This window comes from Periplaneta americana, chromosome 17, assembly GCF_040183065.1.
Source record: "Periplaneta americana isolate PAMFEO1 chromosome 17, P.americana_PAMFEO1_priV1, whole genome shotgun sequence".
In the NCBI taxonomy this organism is placed as follows: Eukaryota; Metazoa; Arthropoda; class Insecta; order Blattodea; family Blattidae; genus Periplaneta; species Periplaneta americana.
In genome coordinates this window covers 89089147-89115249 of record NC_091133.1, presented here as the reverse complement: position 1 = coordinate 89115249, position 26103 = coordinate 89089147, and the positions used below count along the sequence as shown (strand labels likewise).

At 33.5% G+C, this 26103-nt stretch overlaps 1 protein-coding gene across 4 annotated transcripts in view; it reads left to right on the top strand.

The window, feature by feature from the left end:
- LOC138692960 (neuronal acetylcholine receptor subunit alpha-7-like) overlaps nucleotides 1-26103 on the top strand; it is a 134417-nt gene that overhangs the window by 74232 nt on the left and 34082 nt on the right. For all 4 annotated transcript variants that reach the window (XM_069816379.1, XM_069816378.1, XM_069816377.1 and 1 more), the window contains one exon: nucleotides 518-627. In XM_069816379.1, the coding sequence (XP_069672480.1) occupies nucleotides 518-627 (110 nt within the window). The remainder of the gene's footprint in view (nucleotides 1-517; nucleotides 628-26103) is intronic.

The window sequence follows — 26103 nt, the reverse complement described above, 5'->3', positions numbered from 1 at the left end:
TCGACCAACCAATTTGAAAATTAAGCCAAAATAGAATTGCTCCCGGTTTCTAGACTGTCATTCTATCTGTCACTTGTGCTGAACGATGGTGTTGCTCTGTAAACTTCTTGAAACCTTCAGCACGCGTGATATCGTTGTTCTTTCTATACACGTTATTTTACGAAGCATCTAGATTTTATATTCCATGCATGGCTTAAATGTTTATAGTAAACTCCAGTCTTTTAAGGTAAAAATACTCATTAAATACTTATATTGCAATATCTGTATCTGTAATCTATTCTCGTGTAAATATATTTTTATTTTTATGTAAATTGCACGAGATTAAAGAAAGATATTGTAACTGATTTGTGAATAGGCATGATCAATTCAACTATACTTGATGGATAAAATACTTAACTATATACTCTCAGCCTGTTATTTATGTAGCTTGTCATTACTAAAAACATAGAACTTAATGCATCCATAAATTTGGAACTCAAATGAAGACGAGTGTCTTTAATTGTGTTTCCAATTTCAGGTACATATTTCAACTGTATTATGTTCATGGTGGCTTCTTCCGTCGTTTCAACTATCCTGATACTAAACTATCATCATAGAAATGCAGATACACATGAAATGTCTCCTTGGGTAAGTTTTCTTTGTAAGTTCGCACAGACTTTTGCAAGGATACATTGCAAGTAAGAGCAAAACCAATTATGCTTCTGATATTTTGTGTAACAAAATGAAACACATATTGATAAAGACATAGACCTATTTCACTCATATATTCATAAATTTAACCTTTTTATATGTTACATATGTTCACAGATTGAATTAAAAAATTATTTCAACAGAAAAATTTACGTGTAGAGTTAAGCCTATAATTATTTTTTTTTTTAATTTTGGTATTGTTTTTGTGTATCTCACTACTTTTCATATTGAAACGCTAAGTCTCTGACGTTAGAGATCTATGTATATACCGATTCATTTAGTTTCATTTAGCAGAGAAGTGATATACGTATTCCATTTCTGTTAACGAAGAAGGAATTTACAACGTTTCGGAGATTGGCTTTTATTTTCGCCTTCAAGTGAAAAAGTTTGACGAGAACGGTATCCTACTCAGTGTTGCCAACGCGAGTCTTAAAAACCCGCTAACATACAGTGCAGAAACAGCTAAATTGCTATAGCATCAATGTACGGTATATTGCGATTATTTTACTGTTGTGATTGTTAAAGAACCCGTTAAATTCCTATATGAGCAATACAAATTTCATAAATTTTACCCGCTAAACTAACACTGAAAAACGCTAAATCTAGCGGGAAGACCGCTGAATTTGCAACACTGAATTCCTACTTGTAGTCGTCACAAACAACTAAATATGACTGATTAACCAACGATTGTTGTTACAGTGCGGAGTTTTATAGACATACTTTTATAGATAGAAGTTCGAAGATCGTAATTATGAGGGTTTCAAGATAGAATTAATGAATTAAAAGAACAAAAAATAATAAATAAATCAATTAGATACATGGAGTAAGGAAATATAATAACCTTGAAGTAAATGTTAAACTATATTAACTGTGAAATAAACTAGAGTAACGTAAATGGGTTGAAAATGTATTGTGTAAACAGACTCTCGGACCTAATTTTGCTTTTTTAGATCAAGTCAATGAGTAATTAAATTGAAAGACTTTACATTCCAACAACAAGATCTACAAGTATGAAACTATAATGAAACATCGAATTTTACTAGATTTTTATGCAGCAGTGATAAACATTCGATTTCGAAAATTGTGATACAATAATGTAATATTTAAATGCAGTTTGAAAGGTTTTTCAACAGAATAATCTATATCACAGTTAAAACCTTGTAAAAATTTAGGTTGCATGGTTGTTTTTAGGTATTGATTATCTTCATGCACTCTACATTGAAATATAATAGGCCTATCTATACCGTTTCAGAACTATAAGATAGAATGAATGACAAGTAGATATTAAATTCTGTAGAAATGCTATTTCAATAAAGCTTGAAATATTGAAGAACTCTTATCACAGAAATATTTCATGTTTCTGATTTTTAAAACCACTATTTTATCTCATAGATATAGAATTATTGGAATTGGACACTATGATAAAAGTAGCATGGATTTCGTTAAGGAAACCAAGAAGTTAAGCACTACTAAAAACTGTTTTTATTATCCATTCTGAACCGACTAAATTATATGTAATGTACATAGATGTACTGCATACTATTTATAGTACTCATTCTAGCTTATAAACGGGCACTGTAGCGTGAATTGAGATGGCGTTTTGTTTATATTTTTCATAATGTACTTCCATTTTCCTCAAAAGTACTTCCATTTTCCTCAAAAAATATCGTGTCTATCATTTTAAATTTCCACAATGATAAAATAATATACAAGAAATAAGAATTGTACATTACTGAAATAACACAATTTGCACTTTCCGTGAGATATAAATTTTTAAAATAGCGTTTACATTACTTATTTACTTACAAATGGCTTTTAGAGAACCCGAGGTTCTCTGCCGCCCTCACATAAGCCCGCCATCGGTCCCTATCCTGAGCAAGATTAATCCAGTCCATACCATCATATCCAACCTCCCTCAAATCTATTATAATATTATCCTCCTATCTACGTCTTGGCCTCCCAAAGGTCTTTTCCCCTCAGGTCTATGTATTTCTAGATTCACCCTATCATGTAGGCCTAAATTACATGTAGGTAATTAAATACGTTTCTCATTTCAATCTTAATGCGATCCCATCGCTGTTTGATTTCATGGACAAAACATAATTTTATCTTTTCTGAAATGTTATTTGTTAGTTTAATATAGCTAACGTATTTAGAGATATTGACACCGGACACACATATTTTGTAAACATGAGTTTCAATTAATCCTGATTATGTTATTTTATTCTGATGCTGATTATGTTGATGGTGATGATGACTTAAAATTCCTTATATACAGTTTTTGTTAGATTACAGATATCGTTCAGAGACACTAAGATGATGACAGAAACAGTGGACCAACTGTTGAATAAGAATTAAAAGAGAAACGAAAGTACTCTGAGAAAATCTTTCATCATCATAATCACGTCTTACTAATAAATTATCTGTTCTGGCTCCAAATTATAGCTGTTGAATTCATCTTCTAATAAGTCGTCCGTGACTTAGTCATCCTCTGGTTTTCTAGACCAACAATGCATGGGAATTCTATCGTCATTCATGTTATAAAATTTGTTAATACCAATTCCTTTTATATTCTTATATTTTGTTGATAACTTTAAGTATGCTTATTTCTTCACGAATGTCACCATTTCTTCGCTTATCCATCAGAATGTTACTTTGCTACAAATCTCAAAAACTTCATTTCTGCAACTTTCAAACCAGAACCATCCAGCCAGCTACTTCTTAAATGTTATTAAATTTAAGTAGTTTTTCCTTAATTATTTTTCCTATCTTCCTGTGAAACTTGGACTCTCACTTTGAGAGAGGAACAGAGATTGAGGGTTTTTGAGAATAAGATTCTTCGGAAAATATTTGGGGCTAAAAGGGATGAAGTTACAGGAGAATGGAGAAAGTTACACAACGCAGAGCTGCACGCATTGTATCCTTCACCTGACATAATTAGGAACAATAAATCCAGACGTTAGAGATGGGCAGAGCATGTAGCACGTATAGGCGAATTCAGAAATGCATATAGAGTGTTAGTTGGGAGGCCAGAGGGGAAAAGACCTTTGGGGAGGCCGAGACGTAGATGGGAAGATAATATTAAAATGGATTTGAGGGAGGTGGAATATGATGGTAGAGACTGGATTAATCTTGCTCAGGATAGGGACCAATGGCGGGCTTATGTGAGGGCGGCAATGAACCTCCGGGTTCCTTAAAAGCCAGTAAGTAAGTAAGTAAGTAAGTAAGTAAGTAATGTCTTCCAATTTTCAAATTGAATCTTTATTTAGAGTCCAATATTCATAACTATATAACCATGATAATTCTAAAAGTTTATCAACGTAGTGTTTCCTTAATACTTTCCTTTCTAATGTCTTTCAATCTTCTCATTGAACCTTTAATCAAAGTCCAAAATTCAGAACCATACAACCAAAAGAACTTTTAAAAAAACTTCATCAAAATAGTGTTTCCTTAATACATCTTCTTCTTCTTCTTCATCTCTTCATCTTCAAGTATTTAGGCTTATTGCCTGTTACGCCTCTATTTGCTGGTCTATCCAGCGTTTCCTTGGACGGCCTAAACTTCTTCTTCCCTTTGGCTTGTATTCCATTATTTGTTTCGGAATACGATCATTATTCGTTCTTTGAACATGCAACAACCAAGAACTTCTATATTCTTCTACTTTCTTTATTACGTTTTCAGCATTGGGTTCCTTTCTAATATCTGTATTCCTTTTCCTATCCGTTAAACTATATTCAGCCGTTGCTCTTAGGAATCTCATTCCTTAATACATTCCTTGCTAATGTCTTCCAGTCTTCTCATCGAATCTCTATTCAAAGTTGAACATTCAGGATCATGAAACAACCAAACTGTATCAAATTTGTTAATGTCTTCCAATATTCTTATTTAATTTTTATTAAAAGTCGAACATTGAGAACCATACAACCACCACAGATATCGTAAAAAAACTTCATAAAATTGTAGTAATATTTTTTTACATAATTTCCTTCCTAATGTCTATACCTTATTTTATTTCAAGGAGTGCAGTTCGGTGGATTATTTGAACACCGAACTGCACTCCTTGAAATAAAATAAGGTATACCAATCTCTCATTGAATCTTTATTTATTTTTTATTTTATTGGGTTATTTTACGACGCTGTATCAACATCTAGGTTATTTAGCGTCTGAATGATATGAAGGTGATAATGCCGGTGAAATGAATCTGGGGTCCAACACCGAAAGTTACCCAGCATTTGCTCGTATTGGATTGAGGGAAAACCCCGGAAAAAAACCTCAACCAGATAACTTGCCCCGACCGGAATTCGAACCCGGGCCACCTGGTTTCGCGGCCAGACGCGCTGACCGTTACTCCACAGGTGTGGATTTGAATCTTTATTCAAAGTTGAACATTCATAACCATATTACAACATCTACAGATACTGGTACTCCTAAAATTTCATCAGATTTAAATAGTGTTTTCTCACATACTTTCCTTGCTAATCTTTATCTTGATTACATCTTATATTATTGGAATAGAATTATTTTTTTTTCTATTTAAGTCTTTAGTTCTGTCAATATTTATAAAATGTCTAAATGATTAAAATACATCACTATTTCAGTAATTTTAATTTACTAAACTTACCATCGAAATGGTCTGCCTGTCATTACAAAGTATTCCTAACAAATTGTAATAATTTTAAACAATTAAACAAAAACATAAATTTAGAGCACACACGACGTAAGTACAAATAATTCAATTTATGTGCGGCTGTTATACAAATGATATTTCAAAATCTGAATACATCACTTACGGGCATAAGGAAAATTTCTTTATATATTAATCATAAAATAATTGCCTTTAAGAATAGGATTGCTCAAAGGACATAGCATACTATGAATACAGAAACAATTTTAAATACATAACATAATATAAAAGTTCCAAATATAAGCCAAACAAAATATACATAATATTAGAATTTCTGTCACTTCGCTCACTGTTCATGCAATTAATTCTTGAGAGTTCATTGTCCATATAAATCGTTTCTAAGAATTTGTACTGAATTTTTAACAGCAGGAACGGCCACAGTTTTTAACGTTCTGGTTGAAATATTAATGGTCAGTTTCTCCGAGTAATGTTTAATTTGGTTTAACTAGTGTTAAATTAACAGCCTGTTTATTTTTAACTTTTTGTTAATGTATTTAACATTTCTTCAACATCATTTTTTTAAACAATCAACACTTAACTATAACAGTCGTTAACAGCCACAAGAGGTGTGTCGAGAAAAACAAGTCATATATGAGCCTTGTTGTCAGTATCTTGGAGCACAATACCACATCACACACTGGACAGTTTTTGGGCTCATGTTCGGTGCCCGTGGCACGATCCCACGTGAAACTTTAAATCAACTTAAACAATACAAAATTTCTGATGCAACGATTGATGCCATAGGATCTCACGTGTTAAAATCATCCTTAGCTATAATTAGTAATCATTTGTACCCAACAAAATTTTTATTGTAAATGATTTCCTACGTTTTCTTATCTTAATGTTTTTTCTTTTTCTTTCCAAGTGTCACAAAATTGTTTTGTTTACTTATTATTCTTTATGAATTGATTAGTAGGCCGATCTATCGAACTCTTATTTAGGGCGGCTTTTGTTTATACAAATTATCTCTTAACTACTCAATAGCAGTTGGTAATGATTTTTCACATGTAAGGCAAGTTTTTATTGGCTGACATTATTCTTTAAATTCTGTATTGTAGAATAAGTCATGCAACATGTATAAAATCATAATCTGGTACAGTAGGCCATGATCGATAAAGAAGAAGACAAATGAAAGTTGTAAGTTATTACTATTGAATAATATTATTAAGTAAGGTTATAGACTAATGCTAACATATGACTTCTCAAAGAAGCAATTTCTGCTGAAACCTTTTTAATATAATGTTCACTGTGTATTTTCAAACACTATTGACATTGGCTATAGTTAGTTGAAAAGAGCCAGTATTATAGAATCAAGAGTAAATAGTAGATGCTGAATAAGAGTAAGTAGTCTATTTCTGTTTGTAGGATATTCAAATCTGGTTTAAATTTCTTGTAAAATTTTGAGGCCTACTTGTTTTGAAAATCTATATTGTCACAATTAATTATCCTGCATAGTATATAAATCATCATTCCTAGTTATCTCGCCACTTTGAGATACCACATTTTCTAAATATTCAATATATATAATAGCTCAGTATCAAAATAGGAGCCGATATGATAATCAGTTCACTTTTGAAGATTATCTCCCTATATTAGCGTTCCAAAGTGTCTTTTAAATGTTATATTATGTCATTCACGAAACATTCTTTAAAGAGACACATAAAATATTATTTTCACAACTTCTCTTTGAACAGCTGTGGTGTCATCTGCCATATTTAACTATCTGTGAAATGAGTTAACTGCCTACAATCCTACATTTAAAGTTAACGAACACTTAACAATCTGTTAAGCCAAACTATGTTGAAAACATGAAATAACTATATTTAATAAAATGTTTAGAGTTTAACATTCGTTAAATGTTCTAACAGTACTTGGAGAAATCAGCCATAACTCTCTTACAAAATTCAAGAAAAAAATGTGAGATGGTTCCACGAGAACCTAAAATCAAATCCATCACTTCAATACCGCTATTAATTTTATATTTCTCCTTAAAGTATTCACGAACTGGCTAATAAATACTTTTCTTTTCTTTGTTTACTTGTTGAGGTTGATCAACATTAGTCTCAAAACCAATTATTAAGGCATTATCATGATCTCTGTAAATAGCAATTATATCGACACGTCTCTACCACCATTTGCAGCAGTGCAGAATGCCTCTAGGTGGACTTCAAAGTATTGTGACAGACGTTTTGCAAGAAGCTCCCTTACAGTATGGTGATGAGTATTCCGAATTAAATTAAATTGTCCACCAAAATTTAAAAAATATATATATATTACTACAATTTCTCGACTTTCAATGAAGACGCCAATAATTTCAATTGTCACTAGGCGATGACAATTTTTAATGAAGCCAGATGTTTCTTCACAAATTTTTCTTCTCGTTTCTTCTTCTATTAGGATTATTTGTGTTATAATCCACTTTTTTCTATAAAATATCATTATTGTTGCTCTCAGACGATATTCTACTTCATTTTCTGCAGCTATTTTGCTCTCAAGTCGTGAAGAGCTCTTTGTAGCTTATTTTCTGCAGAAGCTACGCCTTTTATACTAAAAACCAAAATTCTCAAGCGTTATACGAACATTTAATAATTATTAGCTTGTCATTAAATCACATATACATCTATTTGTGCGAAAAACTGTTTTCCTAATCGTGAAACACATTTTACTCAAATTCTGTAATCATGAATTTTACTAAAAAAATAATGGAATATTATTTGAGGAAATAACACAAAGTAATAATTTACTTATAATAAGCACTAATATTTGTATTATGGGGATGTTTTGCATGGACAAAATTAAGTGACAAATAAAGCCGTTTAAATCGCATGATAACATGATTAATATAGAGATGTTAATAAAACTATTATTTACAGAATAAAATCAAACCATCAATCGAAAACTTGAGACAAATAAATTTTTAGAGCTTTCACATATAATATACACTGGTAATTTTATATGTATACTTGCATAATTATTTTAAAAACTTTTTGATTTAGTATAATCCTGTTACAGAAATACATAGGAAAAAGAGTTTTTATTTATCTATAAAACTATTTTACAAATTTATTCTTCAAATTTAAATCTTCTTCAGATAAATTCAAATACCCGTATATCTATTGGGATTACTTTATAAAACTAATGCAATCCAAGCTGTATGGAAGCAAATAAAAATAAAAGTATCTTTTCTCGTCAAGAAATCGCATTTTCTATAGATAAAGTCCAAAATATATTCTAAGAATGCGTGTACCATTCTAGTCATAAATAAAGTTAGACAGGATCTTTTGCAGAAAGATTATTATCAGTCTGTACCTTATTTTTACACGCCGCCACTCAGCTGTAAATAATGTCAAGTTGGCACCTAAGCATGTGGAGGCGAATTTCAATAACAGGATATTTTCTGTTATGCTCCCAGTAACGATCAGATTTCACGGTACTGTCGATTACTTGTGTAGTGTGGAAACTCTTATAAACTCATTATGAACTAATAATACATCTTAATTAATATTTTTATCCGTTTAAAATACAGATTAACGTGAAAGTAAAACCACAGTCTAGTATATACAGTCACGGAGCTCAATATAGTAAATGTGCATCCATAGATAGTTGTTAATCACTAAGATCGCTACTATCGCCTCATTACAACAATGCGAAATAGTATCGGCACAGTCTATTGTTCCTAGCACCCTCATAACTAGGCCCCGGATTTTTATGTAATATGACAATGCGAAATATGTACATAAAAATGTAGTAAATATCGGGGAAATATTTAATTAAATATGTAATATTAATAAAATATGTAATTTAAGTCACTATTTATTAATTCATTAAATTCACAAAAATGTCGTCACAATTTAACTGGTCAGTTGAAGTGAGAGGATTAAAGCTCGGAACTTGGGGACTTGTGTGTCATGTGCGTGAGTAAGGTTACAGGTGCAACGAACACAAAGCTCGTGCTGCAAGTGCTCAGGGACAGTCGTGTGTACTAAGAAAGTAGTCACATCAAATGACAAGAAGACGGATGAGGAAACCCTTTCATGTCGAAGCCAATGTCGTTCAGAGAATTACAGATAAACGGTCTGTTTTGAGGGATTCGAATGGGTATTATAGAAGTTCGAAAATACAGTCAATTTTCTAAATTTTAAGTAAAGAATTTCGTGGAGGAATTCGGAGGAGATACATTACTTTCTTCGAATCGAGAGTTTATATTTTGTAAGTTGTGCCACACACAAACTAGAGGCTGGAAACGGCGAAAGACATTGCAGTCCCTTAAATCGGTGGAAAATTTGTCCATAGCCATGAATCAAGTCGTAGAGGGACCTGCCCTAGTAGTGAGACACAAACTGAAAACTATTTTCGAGAAAAATTTACGATATACTTATCTTTCTCAGATACAAGATCAGCTAGCAACTGCTGGATATCGAACAGAAAACAGTGACAGTGAAAACATTCAGTATAGTAAGTTTTCTCCCGTCACTTCATGTGAAGTGGAAATAAGTTTTTGTCGTTTCAAATCATGTTTAACCAACAGGCGAAGAAGTTATGGGTTCGAAAATGTTCGAATGTACATAGTCATACACTGTAATAAAATGTACAGAGCAGAACAGTAAATTTTATATATTTCTTATTTTTATTTTCATTATGCATATGCTATAAAATTACGTGCTTCAACCTACCTTAATACTATCAATATGTTGTTCCAATCAGAAACCACTTTTATAGCAGACCTGACAGTACTTTCGTGCTGGAAGCGGGAGTTTGTTGACATTGAAGTCCGGTAGCTTAGCCGCATGCAAAGACACAAGTCCCCAAGTTCCGAGCTTAGGAGAGGATATAGCCTGGAAAGTGACTAGCCATTTCCGCCTCATTGTATAGTTTGTAAATACAACTTGTCTCTGCCACAATTCTTTTCCTTGTGCCTTGAGATTTCCTAGAAAAATATTTTCTTTGACATACATAATGGTATTTTGATTTATCTGACACCTTACCCAAACCCCTCGCTAATAGCCTACTTTCAATTTGTAACATAGTTAAATGACCGGCGCACCTGACCATCCCAGATTCTGAGAAAGCATTAGGGCAAATGTATAGAGTTGAGGCACTCCGAACTATTATGTTTTACAGACAAAAATTTGGAATCCCTACTTTTGTTTGTTTTTTTATTTATAAAACAACTATTGTCTTAAGCCAGTTTTAGAAATTGAAGTATTTTCTATAATTGTGAATAAAACATAACGACGTCAGTTTCCAAGCCCTCCCTCTTTACCAGCATCGTGTACTATAGTGAAAACAAAAAGCGGCCCTCCAATCGGAGTAATGGGACAGGAACGTAAGACATATGTCCAAAATATATATGAAAAAAAAATCAATAATTTACTCTGAAAAATAAAAAGAATTAATAAAAAAATTAAAAACTCGATAACTGCCTACATATGTATACAAATGTTACATTCTGTGCATAATATGTAAAATATGTAATATTACTAAAAATATGTAAATTGAAACTCAACTATAACCATATCAGAACCACAAATCGCCGACATTTGTCATTTTCAGTAGTCTACAAGTAAAGGAATGTAATATGTAATTACTTAAGATTCCGGTCTCTACTCATAACTCAAGCTTCGTGACTGTATGTACTAGACTGTGGTAAAACCATTTGAAGAGAGTAATATACGAATCAGAACATATTACACACTTTATTAACAATAAAATTGATAGATTAAGTTGTCTTAGTCTTTGGGATTACAGTATAAAAATGTCTCTTGTGTATCATGCAGTTTACCCATACCCGTACAGGATAATAATAATAATAATAATAATAATAATAATAATAATAATAATAATAATAATAACAATAATAATAATAATAATAACAGCCATTTTCCAAGAGACAATCAATCACGAGTCCCGCATTCATCAAAATATGTTTTTGCTTTTTATCGATATTACATGCTTTCTCGTCGTATAATATCACGACTCCTGTAGGGTTATCTGAAAGCAGAGTTTGAGCTTCTTAAAGCTGCTGACGAGGTCATTTGGAGAACAAGGAAGCGAAACGTGGATATGAAAACAACAACCCTAGAATGGAGCAGCAGAATCAATATTCGTTGAGCGCGAGACAAAAAAGCTAAACACACAGCTCTGAAAAGAGAGAGCTTCTGCTTTCGTTATAAGACTCGCCATGCCAAGCAACAGCGAGGAAAAAAAATACACAAGAACAATAGCAATGTTGCTGCAGCTGCTCTCAGTGTGAGATTAATACTTCTGTATGATTATGACAACAATGAGAGGCCTAACAAGAATGATTACAAGCATTGACGATAATCTCGATCACAAAGACGACGATCACGATCAGTATGATCACAAGAATAATAATGATCGCGACGACAATTACACAGGCCTGCGATGATATTTCTTTTAATTTAGCTCTCTTTTATGATACGATATTTATTTGTCAGCCAACTTTACAATTCACAGTTATAGTGGACCTTCACATTTTGCTTTTCGATCCAACATCCCTTTAATACAGACCTGTAGAACTGTAGCTCCTGAGAGCGACTGCTTTACTCCCTTTTCTTACCCCACCCACCTTTTCTACCAGTGCGGTCATGACGTTCTAGTTACGATTGGCTGCATCAACATTTATCGCGGCGGCAGGTATACAATACGCTATCTAGAATTACAAATGAACAGATAATAAAATCCTTAGGAACACACCTTTAGAAAGTAAGAGAAAAATGAATGAGGGAAATAAATAAATTAAAAGACATGTAAAATAAATTTTAAAATGTATGTGTGCATATAATGTAAGAAGGTAAATATCGTCCTATTACTAGTAATGCCGATTGAATCCACTTTTTGTGTAAAATACAAGTTAAGTACAGTCTCCGTCTTGTTTTTCCGTGCTCTGTATTCTACTAAAATGAAATAAGTCCGAAATGTTGCATGCAGACAACAAACCAATTACTTTATTTGAAGAATTTATTATGATTTTTCGTGCAATAATAAAGTTTTAATTTCTGTTTTTACAAAACTTGTATTACTGGTCGTAACTGGTTTTACTAGTAATAGGACGATAAATAAATTGTACGTTGATAAGTGAGTGATAGCTATATGATCGGATGTCAATGCTGTCATTCAACATTGTAACGCACTCCAGCCAAATAAATAAATATATAAGTAAATAAATAAGTAATTAAGTAAGTAAATAAGTAGGCCTAAATAAGTAAATAAATAAGAAAAGAAGTAAATACGTAAGTAAATAAGTAAACAAACAAACAAATAATACGCGTACTGCAGTTTAAAGAGAACTGGAACATGACAAAATCCAAACCCGTAAAAGAATATTACTTCCAAAGGAAATGGGTATATGATTATTTTGTTGTTGAAGACGAAAGAATTGCTTGTTTACTGTGTCCCATCCAATTTATTTCTACTCGCCATTTCAATATTAAACCACATTTCAACAAAGTCCATATTAAGAATTATGGAATGCACAAACTTTCGGGTAAATTCATTATTACGAACTGTACAGTATATTGATTATTTATTTATATACTGTAAAATTAAGGACGTCACTCGTTGTGTTCATTTTGAATTGAAATTAAAAGTGACTTTCAAGGTTCATTACTTATATGCTATAAATTTATGTTTCCGTAGGTGATGATAGGTTAGGTGCAAAGAAATCTCAAAGAAACTACCGACAGGAAATTTAGCATAATTGTAAACCTTGAAACGAGATAACGCATTATAAAAACAATGAATTTATTACAGTCCATTCTGAAAATTAAATTCCGCCATTGATGGACCTCAGACGTCCAGGGAAGGTAAATAACTCTACGTGGAAGTCGATCATCCCCAATAGAAGTGGAGTGAGGCTGACGTCATATTTCCCATACTTACGAGTTCTGCAGGTCTGCTTTAATACATACCACCCATTTCTATTAATATATTCATTTGCAAAGTATTTCTTTGTTTACTTCATATTCTTCTGTTTTAACTGAATTGCTATACATCCTTCCTTATCTATCCTCTTCTATTCTCTCTCATACCACAGTTTAGTATATGCAGTCACGAAGCTCGAGTTTATGAGGGTACTAGAAACAATAGACTATGCAGGTACTCTTTCGTATTGTTTGTAATGAGGCGATAGTAGCGATCCTAGTGGTTAGCAACTATCTATGGATGCATATTTACGACGTATTGAGCTTCGTGACTGTATATACTAGACTGTGCTCATACCTAGACTGTCTCCCTTCCATTTCTCGCTTTCCTATTAAATATTGCATATTCCTTTCCTTAATAATTCACAATTTTTTATTAATTTTCTTCTCTACTCTTAATCTACCTACTCTTAATCATTATTTTCCGGCTATTTTCTTCTAAATTGATTGTAGTTCTCCTTCATGTATTTTTGTGTGCTGAAGCCAGAAATGAGATAAAAAAAAATGGCACATCACGCACCATTTTTACACAAAACTATATTTTACGTTTTATATTATTAATATACCTGTGAGTCGGCCTGGTTGGCAAGTTGGTATAGCGCTGGCCTTCTATGCCCGAAGTTGCGGGTTCGATCCCGGGCCAGGTCGATGACATTTAAGTGCGCTTAAAATGTGAAGGCTCATGTCAGTAGATTTACTGGCATGTAAAAGAACTCTTGCGGGACAAAAATTTCGGCACACCGGCGACGCTGATATTACCTCGGCAGTTGCGAGCGTCGTTAAATAAAACATAACATTTTAATATACCGGTGATTTTTCTGCATCCATAATCCAGTGCTATAACGTGAAATTTTTTACTAACCAGTTAATTGAGGATCAGAAACATAATCATAGAAGGCAGTGCAATGTGAAGAGTGAAAATTCTGAAGAGTTACCAGTCTGAACTCAAATTTAATAAGAGATTTGGGATTACCCAAGGATAAAGCTGAGCTTTTAAGCTCCAGATAAAAATAAATAAATTTTCTGGCACCAGGGACATTTCTTCATTGGTAAAGTAGTAGAGAAGAGGAATTTACGCCTCTTATTCATAAGAGAGTGCTTTTGTATATTGCACCGATATTCCTTGTTTGATACAAAAGTTTAATGTTCAGCACGAAGTGGATGAATGGAGACTTTTATTAATTCCTCCAAAAGAAATCCGAAGGCAGTGACCAGTGGTTTTGCACAATGGCAACAAGTATGCCTCGTTACCTGTTGGTCATTCGGTACACCTTAAAGAAACTTATTAGAATCTTGAACAGGTTCTTACAAAGATAAAATATAAGATCATAACTGGATGATCTCTGGAGATCTGAGAGAGTTGTGCATGCTTCTTGGTCAGCAGGCTGGGTGTAGGCCTACTATGTTTCCGTATTTCCTCTGTGAATAGGACAGCAGAGCAAGAGCATCAATGGGTACAAAAACACTGGCTTCAAAGAATATCTATTTAACCTCACACAAAAGGAAAAGTAACAAACGCAACTTCACCATGAAGAGAAAAAGGAGGTATAAAGCATTTGACTAAAAGTGAGTTGTTAATTATGACAATGTAATAGTTTTCCATAAACGTGTAAAATACGTTTCCCGGTCATGACTCTTTGCATTTTAAATTCACACTTTCTAATTCGGAGATGCAGATATCTATGGTAATAGCCTTCTTTTCTCCTTACTGATCATTCTTTCATATACTAGTTTGCTGCGTACAATTGTTTTTCTTTACTGGCAGATACTTGAATTTGCGTCATACACTCAAGCGTCTCCATCTACGAGCGGCATGACGAAGTTAGAGTTCTTTTATGGCCATAGGCGTTACCCTATGTGCACTGTGGAATTCTAACTACATATCACCGTGTGATGGTGATTAATAGATCAATGTTGGAATGCTGGTACTACCCTGCGAAAACCTAAGTCTTTGCCCACCATAAATTTCACTTGAGCCAGCCAGGATTCGAGCTCGGAATATCGGCGTGGAAAGCCGAACCTCTAGTGGTTCATCCAACGTTGTACCATTGTCTTTGCTTTCTATACATATCATCATCATCATCATCATCATCATCATCAACTATCAAGTTCTGGACCGTTGATCTGTTCCAGCTTCATCTTAAGCTGTTGACTTCATCTGTTATAAGGTCGTCCTTAAGATCTCCTTCCTCTAGGGATGTAGTTTAAGATTTGTAAAGGTATTCTTTCAAAGTCCATTCTAAAGACATTTTCATACCATTTTTGTTAATATTCTTCTATTTTATCAGACTGTAAATCTGCAATTCTTTACCAATATCCTCATTGTGTCTTTTATCCATAATTGCGTGGACGGCAACAAATCTTAAAAACCTTATTTCTGCTACTACTAATCTTCTTTTTCATTTATTTACTTATAGTTCACGGTTCACAGCCATATAAGATCTCAGGTACCGCCAACACTTTATAGAATTTCAGCTGTGTGTCCTTTCTCACTTTTCTTGCGTAATATAATGTTATTTCAAAGTAGTTATTGGAATTTGTGTACCTTGTTGCTTACGTCTTTATTTCTGTCATCCCCTATATAACCTTCCAAACAATTAAAGTCCTTTCCTCGCTCCATTTTATTATTATTATTATTATTATTATTATATTCATTTTATGCAATTCAATTAATTAGACAAGGCTAAAACTTTTAATTTTGTTACATTTTTCCTACATTATAATTTTTTCCTACATTATAAAATTTTCTTTGAATTATTAATAAAATTTGGAAAAATAATGTCATATTTCAGCCTGTTCTATTCAAAACAAATATATGTTACAATGTTTAAATCCTTATATACTTACTTACTAACAAATGGCTTTTAGAGAACACGGACGTTATTGCAGACCTTATACAGGGACATCATTTTATTTTTACCAACATTTTTAATATTAACCTGGCTATACCTTTGGATCAACCGGAAACACGCTTTCTACCCCCTTCCACGACTGGACTTCGATAATACTGGCGTAATATTAAAAAAAAATCACTTTACTAGGTATAGGAGGGAAGAAAAGTAGTTAATCCATTTACGTAAACTGGAAAATATCACGCTTTTTAGTTTGGTAATTTTCATTAGGTTTTTGTTTAATCAAAATACAGTACAGTATTAACAATGAGTGTTTTTACTTACGAACTGAGCTATCCATGCGAACGTATTCATTATGCAGTGTATATTATACTGTCTACAGCACATTAGCGTACACTATAGAGAACGAAGTTAAATGGAAAAATAATCATAATATGGATATTGAAAAACATTTTTGAAAATGGTGGCCGTTCATTTCGGTACAGGCTTCAGTTCTAATGTGCATATTATCGCATTATTGACTATTGTACCTAATTCTGATTACCAGTTTCGTCCTTCGTACTAGTAACTCCTGTTGAAATAATTCTGTACCTACTCTATAAAAAAGTACCTTACGTACTGTAAATTCAATCTTCACTTCTGCCCGATCCGAAAAGATAAAATTACTCAGACATACTATCTACTGTCCAAATGGTTATGTCGCAGAGTCGTAGAAAGGGGGGAAATCACGTGACAGTTAATTACTTGACGAGGCTCTTTTATTTAAGTTATTTTAAACAGTTGTATGGGTATAATATTACGTAGACGTCCAATTCCTAACAGAAATTAATGTTCTCAGAAAAGAGCTAAGACAGCCCAGCCACTAGCCTTTACAGAGAGGCGAATAGAAGCAGGCGGTGGAAACCGGGATGCGACGTAGGCAAACGGACGACAGTAGGCCTATCTGTGCGAAAATGATTCAATATTGAAAGCTTTTTCGTCACTGGAAAACACGAATATATTTTTGGAACGTACTGTTTACTATGACCGTAAGGCTACTATGACTATATGCGGCCTTGGATCTGTGTGGAGGTCGGTGGAACTTCATTAGTAGAAGGGGTGGGAGTGAAGTACATTAAAAAACTCAGGTAGAATAAAAACTGAAGTAAAAATAAAATGATGTCCCTGTATAAGCCCGCTATCGGTCCCTGTCCTGAGCAAGATTAACTCAATCCCTAGCATCAAATCCACCTCCCTCAAATCCATTTTAATATTATCTTCCCATCTACGTCTCGGTCTTCTGAAAAGGTCTTTTTCCCTCAGGTCTCCCAACTAACAACGGTGTTTAAATCCCAACTTATCTACAATAAATCAACATCCAAAAGACTAAAGAATAAAATACTGTATAATACCTAATGGAACTGGCCACCATATCCCATTATCTTCTGGCTCAGTTGGGTCTTGAGTGATACCCTACTGGGGTCACTTATGAGGTTCCAACCTGTCTTCAGAGTTGACTAAACAACATACTATAATATTATCGTTTTTATTTCATTGCAACTGCATAGAAGGCGCCAGGTGGCATTGACGATGACGTTGAACATAGGTTGGACAGAGTCTTGAAAAAAAAAATTGAGAAGGAATTTTAAAAACAATTTACAGAAATGAGCAAAAATTGTATTTTTTTTACATTCCGGGACAAATATAACTCGACACAGGACACACCCCTACTCTACCAAGAGAGGGAACAGACTTGCCAGATAAAGGAAACACAACCGTCGTACCAACTCATGAAAATTGTACTTCAGCATAAAATTGTCGTACATCTCTCACCTTACTTACATCTTTAGTCCATCGCTGTGGAGTAATAGTTAGCCATGGTTCCCGATTTGAACAAGCTAACTGGTTAAAGTATTTCATTGGGTTTTCCCTCAACCCATTAAGAGAATATGCGGGGTAACTTTCGGCGCTGGACCCTGGATTTATTTCGCTGTCTTTATCACCTTCATCTCAATCATTCGCTAGACAACTTTCGCAGTTGATAAGCGTCGTAAATCATATAATTCTACCATTAAATTTCAGTCTTAGTTAACAATACTACTAATTATTTATTGTTCACATCCATTATTACATTCAACATTCAAACGAATGTTTCCTTAATCATCATCACTTCCCTAGTATTTGTTTATTTTTATCACTTCCCTAGCATTTGTTCTTTGTTTTCCAACATTTTAAAATGCAAACTCTTTATGATACCGGTACTATAAAACATGTTTGCGATCGTCATTTGTTTCCCGCATAGTCAACTGAAAATGGCTGCTTCGTTCAAACGTTTTCGTGAAGCTGACATTAGTTAAATAAAATTTTAATAAGTCAATTAATATTCTATTGTATTAGAGTACTTTATTTCTTCTAATCTTTATATATTTTCTTCTAATCGTGTAATAGTCAATTAAATCCCTCTAGAGTTTTGATTTTCTGTAGATAAATCAAATAGTTAAACAGAATTTTAGTAAGTAAATTAATATTCTATTGTATTAGAGTACTTTATTTATTTTAATCTTTATATACTTTCTTCTAATCGTCATAATTAAATCCCACTCGAGTTTTGATTTTCTTGAGAGAAATCAAAACCTCTAGTGAGATTACTGTTGATAAAAGACTTTCTTTATCGAACATACAAGAGAAATTAATTTAAACTAGTATTAATTTGATATAACCGCGCCATATATATGAAACCTAGAGCTCAAGATGACAAATTATAACTTTCATGGCAACGTAGTCACCATAACACATCGATTTTTAAAGTATTTCCCCCCTCCTTAAAATATGTTTTTTCGTATTAGTAAAGGACATACTGAATGGAGAAAACGTGTCTAAAAGGGACGAATTAAACATTAATTTTATTTTAATTACAAACCAATATTATAAGTTCCGAAATGATTTTGTCCCTTCAGTGAAATTGTCGTACAAAATTGCGTACGACATGGAATGCGGTCGTACCTCGTATAATAAGTCAAAATAGTTGTGTGCGTACGACTATAGTCATACGTATGGAAACCCTGGAAAGATGTATGAATATGGCCGAAATTTTCCCATCATGCACCTGTTACTTTCGGTGGAATGAAGTCAGCTTTTCTTATTTTTTGTATATGGTTTCATGGGTGAATGAGAGTTCAAAACAATTAATTTGTGTTGGGAATATTATTTAAGAGTCTAGAATGCTAGATTAACTTACATTTCTTTTCTTTCGTTCAAAGTGATGTAGTGTTTGAAAATGTATAATGGCGCGCGCAGATCGAAAGAGAGAAGGAAGTTGTAGTACTAGACTTCTCTACTGTAAGATCACTTTGAAATTATTCTGAGAGCCATGCTCTCTCCTACTTTTTATAATCTCAGGTTTTGAACCTCTGTTTGATAACCACAAATAATTCAAGATGCTCAAACTTCAAAGTTTCATTTCGTGGCGACAGATGGCATAGCTTTCCAGACGGAATCGAGAACCATTGTCCAGAACGACATCTGTGAAGCGCTGAGGGAAACAGTCGTCTTGTTCGTTTTGATCCAAATGAGAAATGTACTATAATATTTCAGAATAAAATTACAGTAATACAAAAAAAGAAGCAAAATTCATCCGGAAATTATTGTATGATAACAATATATTCTATGAAAAAAGTGATTAGATAGCAATTGCTTTCCATCTCAGTTAATAATTTTAATATTTTGGTATACATCATCATCATCATCATCATCATCACGTCATTAAAATTAGGTATGATATGATATATTTATTCCACCAGCTTAAATCGATCGTGATGGTCCTTCACATTTCTGCATAGTGCCATCACTTTCTTGGATACACATTCTGCTTACGCTTTTTCAAACATCCGGCTATTACATATAAATGACCTTGATCACTTTTCTATCACTTCTCTCACCTCTGTTTCCCTCCCTCCCTTCTTTTTCTTTTTTCCCCTCCCTTTCCCAGTTATCTATCTTATGCTTACTAGTCTCATTTAACTAAACAATCACTTCTCTCAATTCCTTGTTAATTGTTCCTAACATTCTTTACATTAAGTTGAACTCTTCCGTAGTTGTCATCTTATTTATTCATTTGAATCACTAACGTTCACTGACCACTTATTCCCACTAATCTAATCTGTATATTTTCAGACGAAGTAGTTTCTACACTTTTATTACATTTCCATTCGCACTTTCTTTATTATATTTGTATCACTGTTTACTTATTATCACTCTCTGGTTATTACTTGTATCTTATCCTTTTTCACTATTAATCCCTTGCCCTACCGTCTTTTCTGTCACTATCACCATTTTCGTTTTATCACTTTCCTCATTTTTGTCACTCATGCACACCATTTTCACTTCACCACTTTCCTAAGTTTTGACACTCATGCACACCATTTTCACTTTATCATTTTCCTAGGTTTTGTCACTCATGCATACCATTTTCACTTCACCACTTTCCTAAGTTTTGTCACTCATGCACACCATTTTCACTTTATCACTTTCCTAAGTTTTGTCACTCATGCACACTATTTTCACTTTAACACTTTCCTAAGTTTTGTCACTCATGCACACCATTTCCACTTTATCATTTTCCTAAGTTTTGTCACTCATGCACACTATTTTCACTTTATCACTTTCCTAAGTTTTGTCACTCATGCATACTGTTTTCACTTTATCACTTTCCTAAGTTTTGTCACCCATGCATACCATTTTCACTTTATCACTTTCCTAAGTTTTGTCACTCATGCACACCATTTTCACTTTATCACTTTCCTAAGTTTTGTCACTCATGCATACTGTTTTCACTTTATCACTTTCCTAAGTTTTGTCACCCATGCATACCATTTTCACTTTATCACTTTCCTAAGTTTTGTCACTCATGCACACCATTTTCACTTCACCACTTTCCTAAGTTTTGTCACCCATGCATACCATTTTCACTTTATCTCTTTCCTAAGTTTTGTCACTCATGCACACCATTTTCACTTTATCACTTTCCTAAGTTTTGTCACTCATGCACACCATTTTCATTTTATCACTTTCCTAAGTTTTGTCACTCATGCATACTGTTTTCACTTTATCACTTTCCTAAATTTTGTCACCCATGCATACCATTTTCACTTTATCACTTTCCTAAGTTTTGTCACTCATGCACACCATTTTCACTTTATCACTTTCCTAAGTTTTGTCACTCATGCATACTGTTTTCACTTTATCACTTTCCTAAGTTTTGTCACCCATGCATACCATTTTCACTTTATCACTTTCCTAAGTTTTGTCACTCATGCACACCATTTTCACTTTATCACTTTCCTAAGTTTTGTCACCCATGCATACCATTTTCACTTTATCACTTTCCTAAGTTTTGTCACTCATGCACACCATTTTCACTTTATCACTTTCCTAAGTTTTGTCACTCATGCACACCATTTTCATTTTATCACTTTCCTAAGTTTTGTCACTCATGCATACTGTTTTCACTTTATCACTTTCCTAAATTTTGTCACCCATGCATATCATTTTCACTTTATCACTTCCTAAGTTTTGTCACTCATGCACACCATTTTCACTTTATCACTTTCCTAAGTTTTGTCACTCATGCACACCATTTTCACTTTATCAATTTCCTAAGTTTTGTCACTTATGCATACTGTTTTCACTTTATCACTTTCCTAAGTTTTGTCACTCATGCATACCATTTTCACTTTATCACTTTCCTAAGTGTTGTTACTCATGCATACCATTTTCACTTTATCACTTTCCTAAGTTTTGTCACTCATGCATACCATTTTCACTTTATCACTTTCATAAGTGTTGTCACTCATGCATACTGTTTTCACTTTATCACTTTCCTAAGTTTTGTCACTCATGCATACCATTTTCACTTGATCACTTTCCTAAGTGTTGTCACTCATGCATACCATTTTCACTTTATCACTTTCCTAAGTGTTGTCACTCATGCATACTGTTTTCACTTTATCACTTTCCTAAGTTTTGTCACTCATGCATACCATTTTCACTTTATCACTTTCCTAAGTGTTGTCACTCATGCATACCATTTTCACTTTATCACTTTCCTAAGTGTTGTCACTCATGCATACTGTTTTCACTTTATCACTTTCCTAAGTTTTGTCACTCATGCATACCATTTTCACTTTATCACTTTCCTAAGTGTTGTCACTCATGCATACCATTTTCACTTTATCACTTTCGTAAGTTTTGTCACTCATGCATACTGTTTTCACTTTATCACTTTCCTAAGTTTTGTCACTCATGCATACTATTTTCACTTTATCACTTTCCAATGTCTTGTCACTCATGCACCAACCTCTTAAGTTATAACTTTTCTGTCCCTTACTTCTTCTCACTGACGTACCTCTATTCGGTGTCGCTAATGTTACTTCATCCCTTCCAGTTCTTGCAGAATATTGACTTATTTTCTTAGTTTTTTTCTTCATCTCTCGATTCCTTTTGTAATTGCTGACCCATATTTGTTCTTCCAGCTGGATTCACTGAATTCTTTTTGCTGTTATCAGCTCCTGTATGCCGTCCTTCGATTCTCACCTGTCTACCTGATGCCGTCATCATTTTCTTCCTCAATCGCTTGCTGACAACCTCGTCTGCTGCTGTTGCTGCTCTTTGCATTTCAAAATTAGGTACACTTCAATCTAGTAATGCGAAAACCCCAGAAAATTATTTTTTTTATTTTTCAGTTGTGTTGTTGAAATTTAATACTTCACTGACATTTGGGAGAAATTTACAAACTTCAATCTTGGGCCATGGCCATATCGCCCAATATCTGAACGTATCACTTACTCTCTATGTCTGACTAGGTCAACAGTCTTACAAAGGAGACCAAACCAATAATGCTCAGTTTAGCCCACGGTTTTCATTATTGTCTTTTTTGAAATGTGTCGTGTTCAGGGTGGGTTTTCCTATTTTCACTAATTTTGCCATTTTTCTTAATACTTATAACAGATCCTTCATATAAACTTCAATTTATTTTAACTAAGTTTAAAAATTTCCATAATTCACTTCTATTCATTTTATCGAAGGCCTTTATGTAATCTGGGAATAAAAATTATGTTAGTTTATTAAATTCTTGGTGTGGGTTTATTAAAAAATTGCGTTATTTTATTAAATTTTCGGTGTGGAGTTATTCTAGGAACAATAAATCTACAACACGTAACCCAGCTTCACTTTCCTTATAAACGAAACCATGCAAAGAATTTGTTTCACCTATTATCACTTACTTACACTACTTACCTATTATCACTAGACCACCGAAAACAATGATAACAGAATATCATGTATAAATATTATCTTATGATTAAAGAAAATAGAGATGTGCTGAAACCTTTAGAAAGGGAGGACTACATAAGGCTATGTGGGAAAGGAATCTGGGCTAAATACAATGAAACAACAATAATTAAGAAAACCGACATAAACACGATTGAAATGCTAATGAGTAGGCCTATATAGTTGCCTCATGAATTATGCCTTATTGGTGTCACTTATGAGGTTCAAACCTGTCTTTAGACAGTTGACTGAACAATGTCTAAACAGTTTTGTTCAATATTTACAGTATATAGAAGAACTTTTAAAGAGTTGTAAATAAAGTAGTCAAGGTATGGGAATTACTTACTTACTTACTTACTTACAAATGGTTTTTAAGGAACCCGAAGGTTCATTGCCGTCCTCACATAAGCCCTCCAGCGGTCCCTATCCTGTGCAAGATTAATCCAGTCTCCATCATCATACCCCACCTCCCTCAAATCCATTTTAATATTATCTTCCCATCTACGTCTCGGCCTCCCTAAAGGTCTTTTTCCCTCCGGTCTCCCAACTAACACTCTATATGCATTTCTGGATTCGCCCATACGTGCTACATGCCCTGCCCATCTCAAACGTCTGGATTTAATGTTCCTAATTATGTCAGGTGAAGAATACAATGCGTGCAGTTCTGTGTTGTGTAACTTTCTCCATTCTCCTGTAACTTCATCCCGCTTAGCCCCAAATATTTTCCTAAGCACCTTATTCTCAAACACCCTTAACCTATGTTCCTCTCTCAGAGTGAGAGTCCAAGTTGCACAACCATACAGAGCAACCGGTAATATAACTGTTTTATAAATTCTAACTTTAAGATTTTTGGACAGCAGACTGGATGATAAGAGCTTCTCAACCGAATAATAACACGCATTTCCCATATTTATTCTGCGTTTAATTTCCTCCCGAGTGTCATTTATATTTGTTACTGTTGCTCCAAGATATTTTAATTTTTCCACCTCTTTGAAGGATAAATCTCCAATTTTTATATTTCCATTTCGTATAATATTCTGGTCACGAGACATAATCATATACTTTGTCTTTTCGGGATTTACTTCCAAACCGATCGCTTTACTTGCTTCAAGTAAAATTTCCGTGTTTTCCCTAATCGTTTGTGTATTTTCTCCTAACATATTCACGTCATCCGCATAGACAAGAAGCTGATGTAACCCGTTCAATTCCAAACCCTGCCTGTTATCCTGAACTTTCCTAATGGCATATTCTAGAGCGAAGTTAAAAAGTAAAGGTGACAGTGCATCTCCCTGCTTTAGCCCGCAGTGAATTGGAAAAGCATCAGATAGAAACTGACCTATACGGATTCTGCTGTACGTTTCACTGAGACACATTTTAATTAATCGAACTAGTTTCTTGGGAATACCAAATTCAATAAGAATATCATATAATACTTCTCTATTAACCGAGTCATATGCCTTTTTGAAATCTATGAATAACTGATGCACTGTACCCTTATACTCCCATTTTTTCTCCATTATCTGTCGAATACAAAAAATCTGATCAATAGTCGATCTATTACGCCGAAAACCGCACTGATGATCCCCAATAATTTCATCTACGTACGGAGTTAATCTCCTCAAAAGAATACTAATAGAAAACCAAAATCTGTTTACCCTTAATTTTGCAGATGACTAGGTGGAAATTTGTTTGATTAACATTTAAGGTAAAGCAAGTAAAACATCTATACTTGACTCATGGAGCGTCACAGGTAATTTAAAACAATCAGAATATTTTGTCATTAATAACATTGAGAAATGAAATTTATTACTGAATTCAGGAGCAGAAATAAAGCAGGTTGAGTGTTTTAAATATTTAGGAGAATTGTTAAATAAAACTGAAGGATTGGAAAACAGAAATAAAGCAAAGAGTGGAACTAAGAAATTATAACTTGTTTTTACTTACCTATGAAGAAAGACAATTATATATATATATATATTATATATATATGTATGTATGTATAAATTGAAAAGGTACTGGAGGAATTTATTTTTAGATATGGGAGCGAAATCTGGATAGCATGCAGATTTTAAAATGAAAATCACAGCAGGAGAAATGGATTACTTACGAAGAAGCGCAAACAGTTTTAGATTGGAACATATCAGAAATGAAGATATTAGGTAAAAATGAATGCCAAATGAAACGTAATAAGCAGAATTTAAATAACATTGTTAAATTGGTTTGGAAACCTTTGCAGAATGCCGGAGCAAAAATTCCCAAAAAATATATTAATGAAAACCATAAGGGAAAAAGGGAAAAAGAAGACTAAAAACGAACAGAGAGGGAAGACATACTAAAGAATATAGCTAAAGGTCTGTATATTCTACATTCAATTTATTACCTGCCTGACTATAAAAACCCAAAGGTTAATTAATTTACGCAACTACAAATTGAATTATAATTTCTTTTCATTTTTTGATTAAGGTCAAGGTGTCAGTTTCACGAGACAAAACATTCCTAATGGAGAGGAAAAATAAAAACTTTACATTTCATTAATGGCTCCGCAACAAGCATGAAACCTGATATATCTTTGTATGAGAAACAGGATTGATGAAACTAGCGTACATATAATTCGCGGGTACTCGTGTA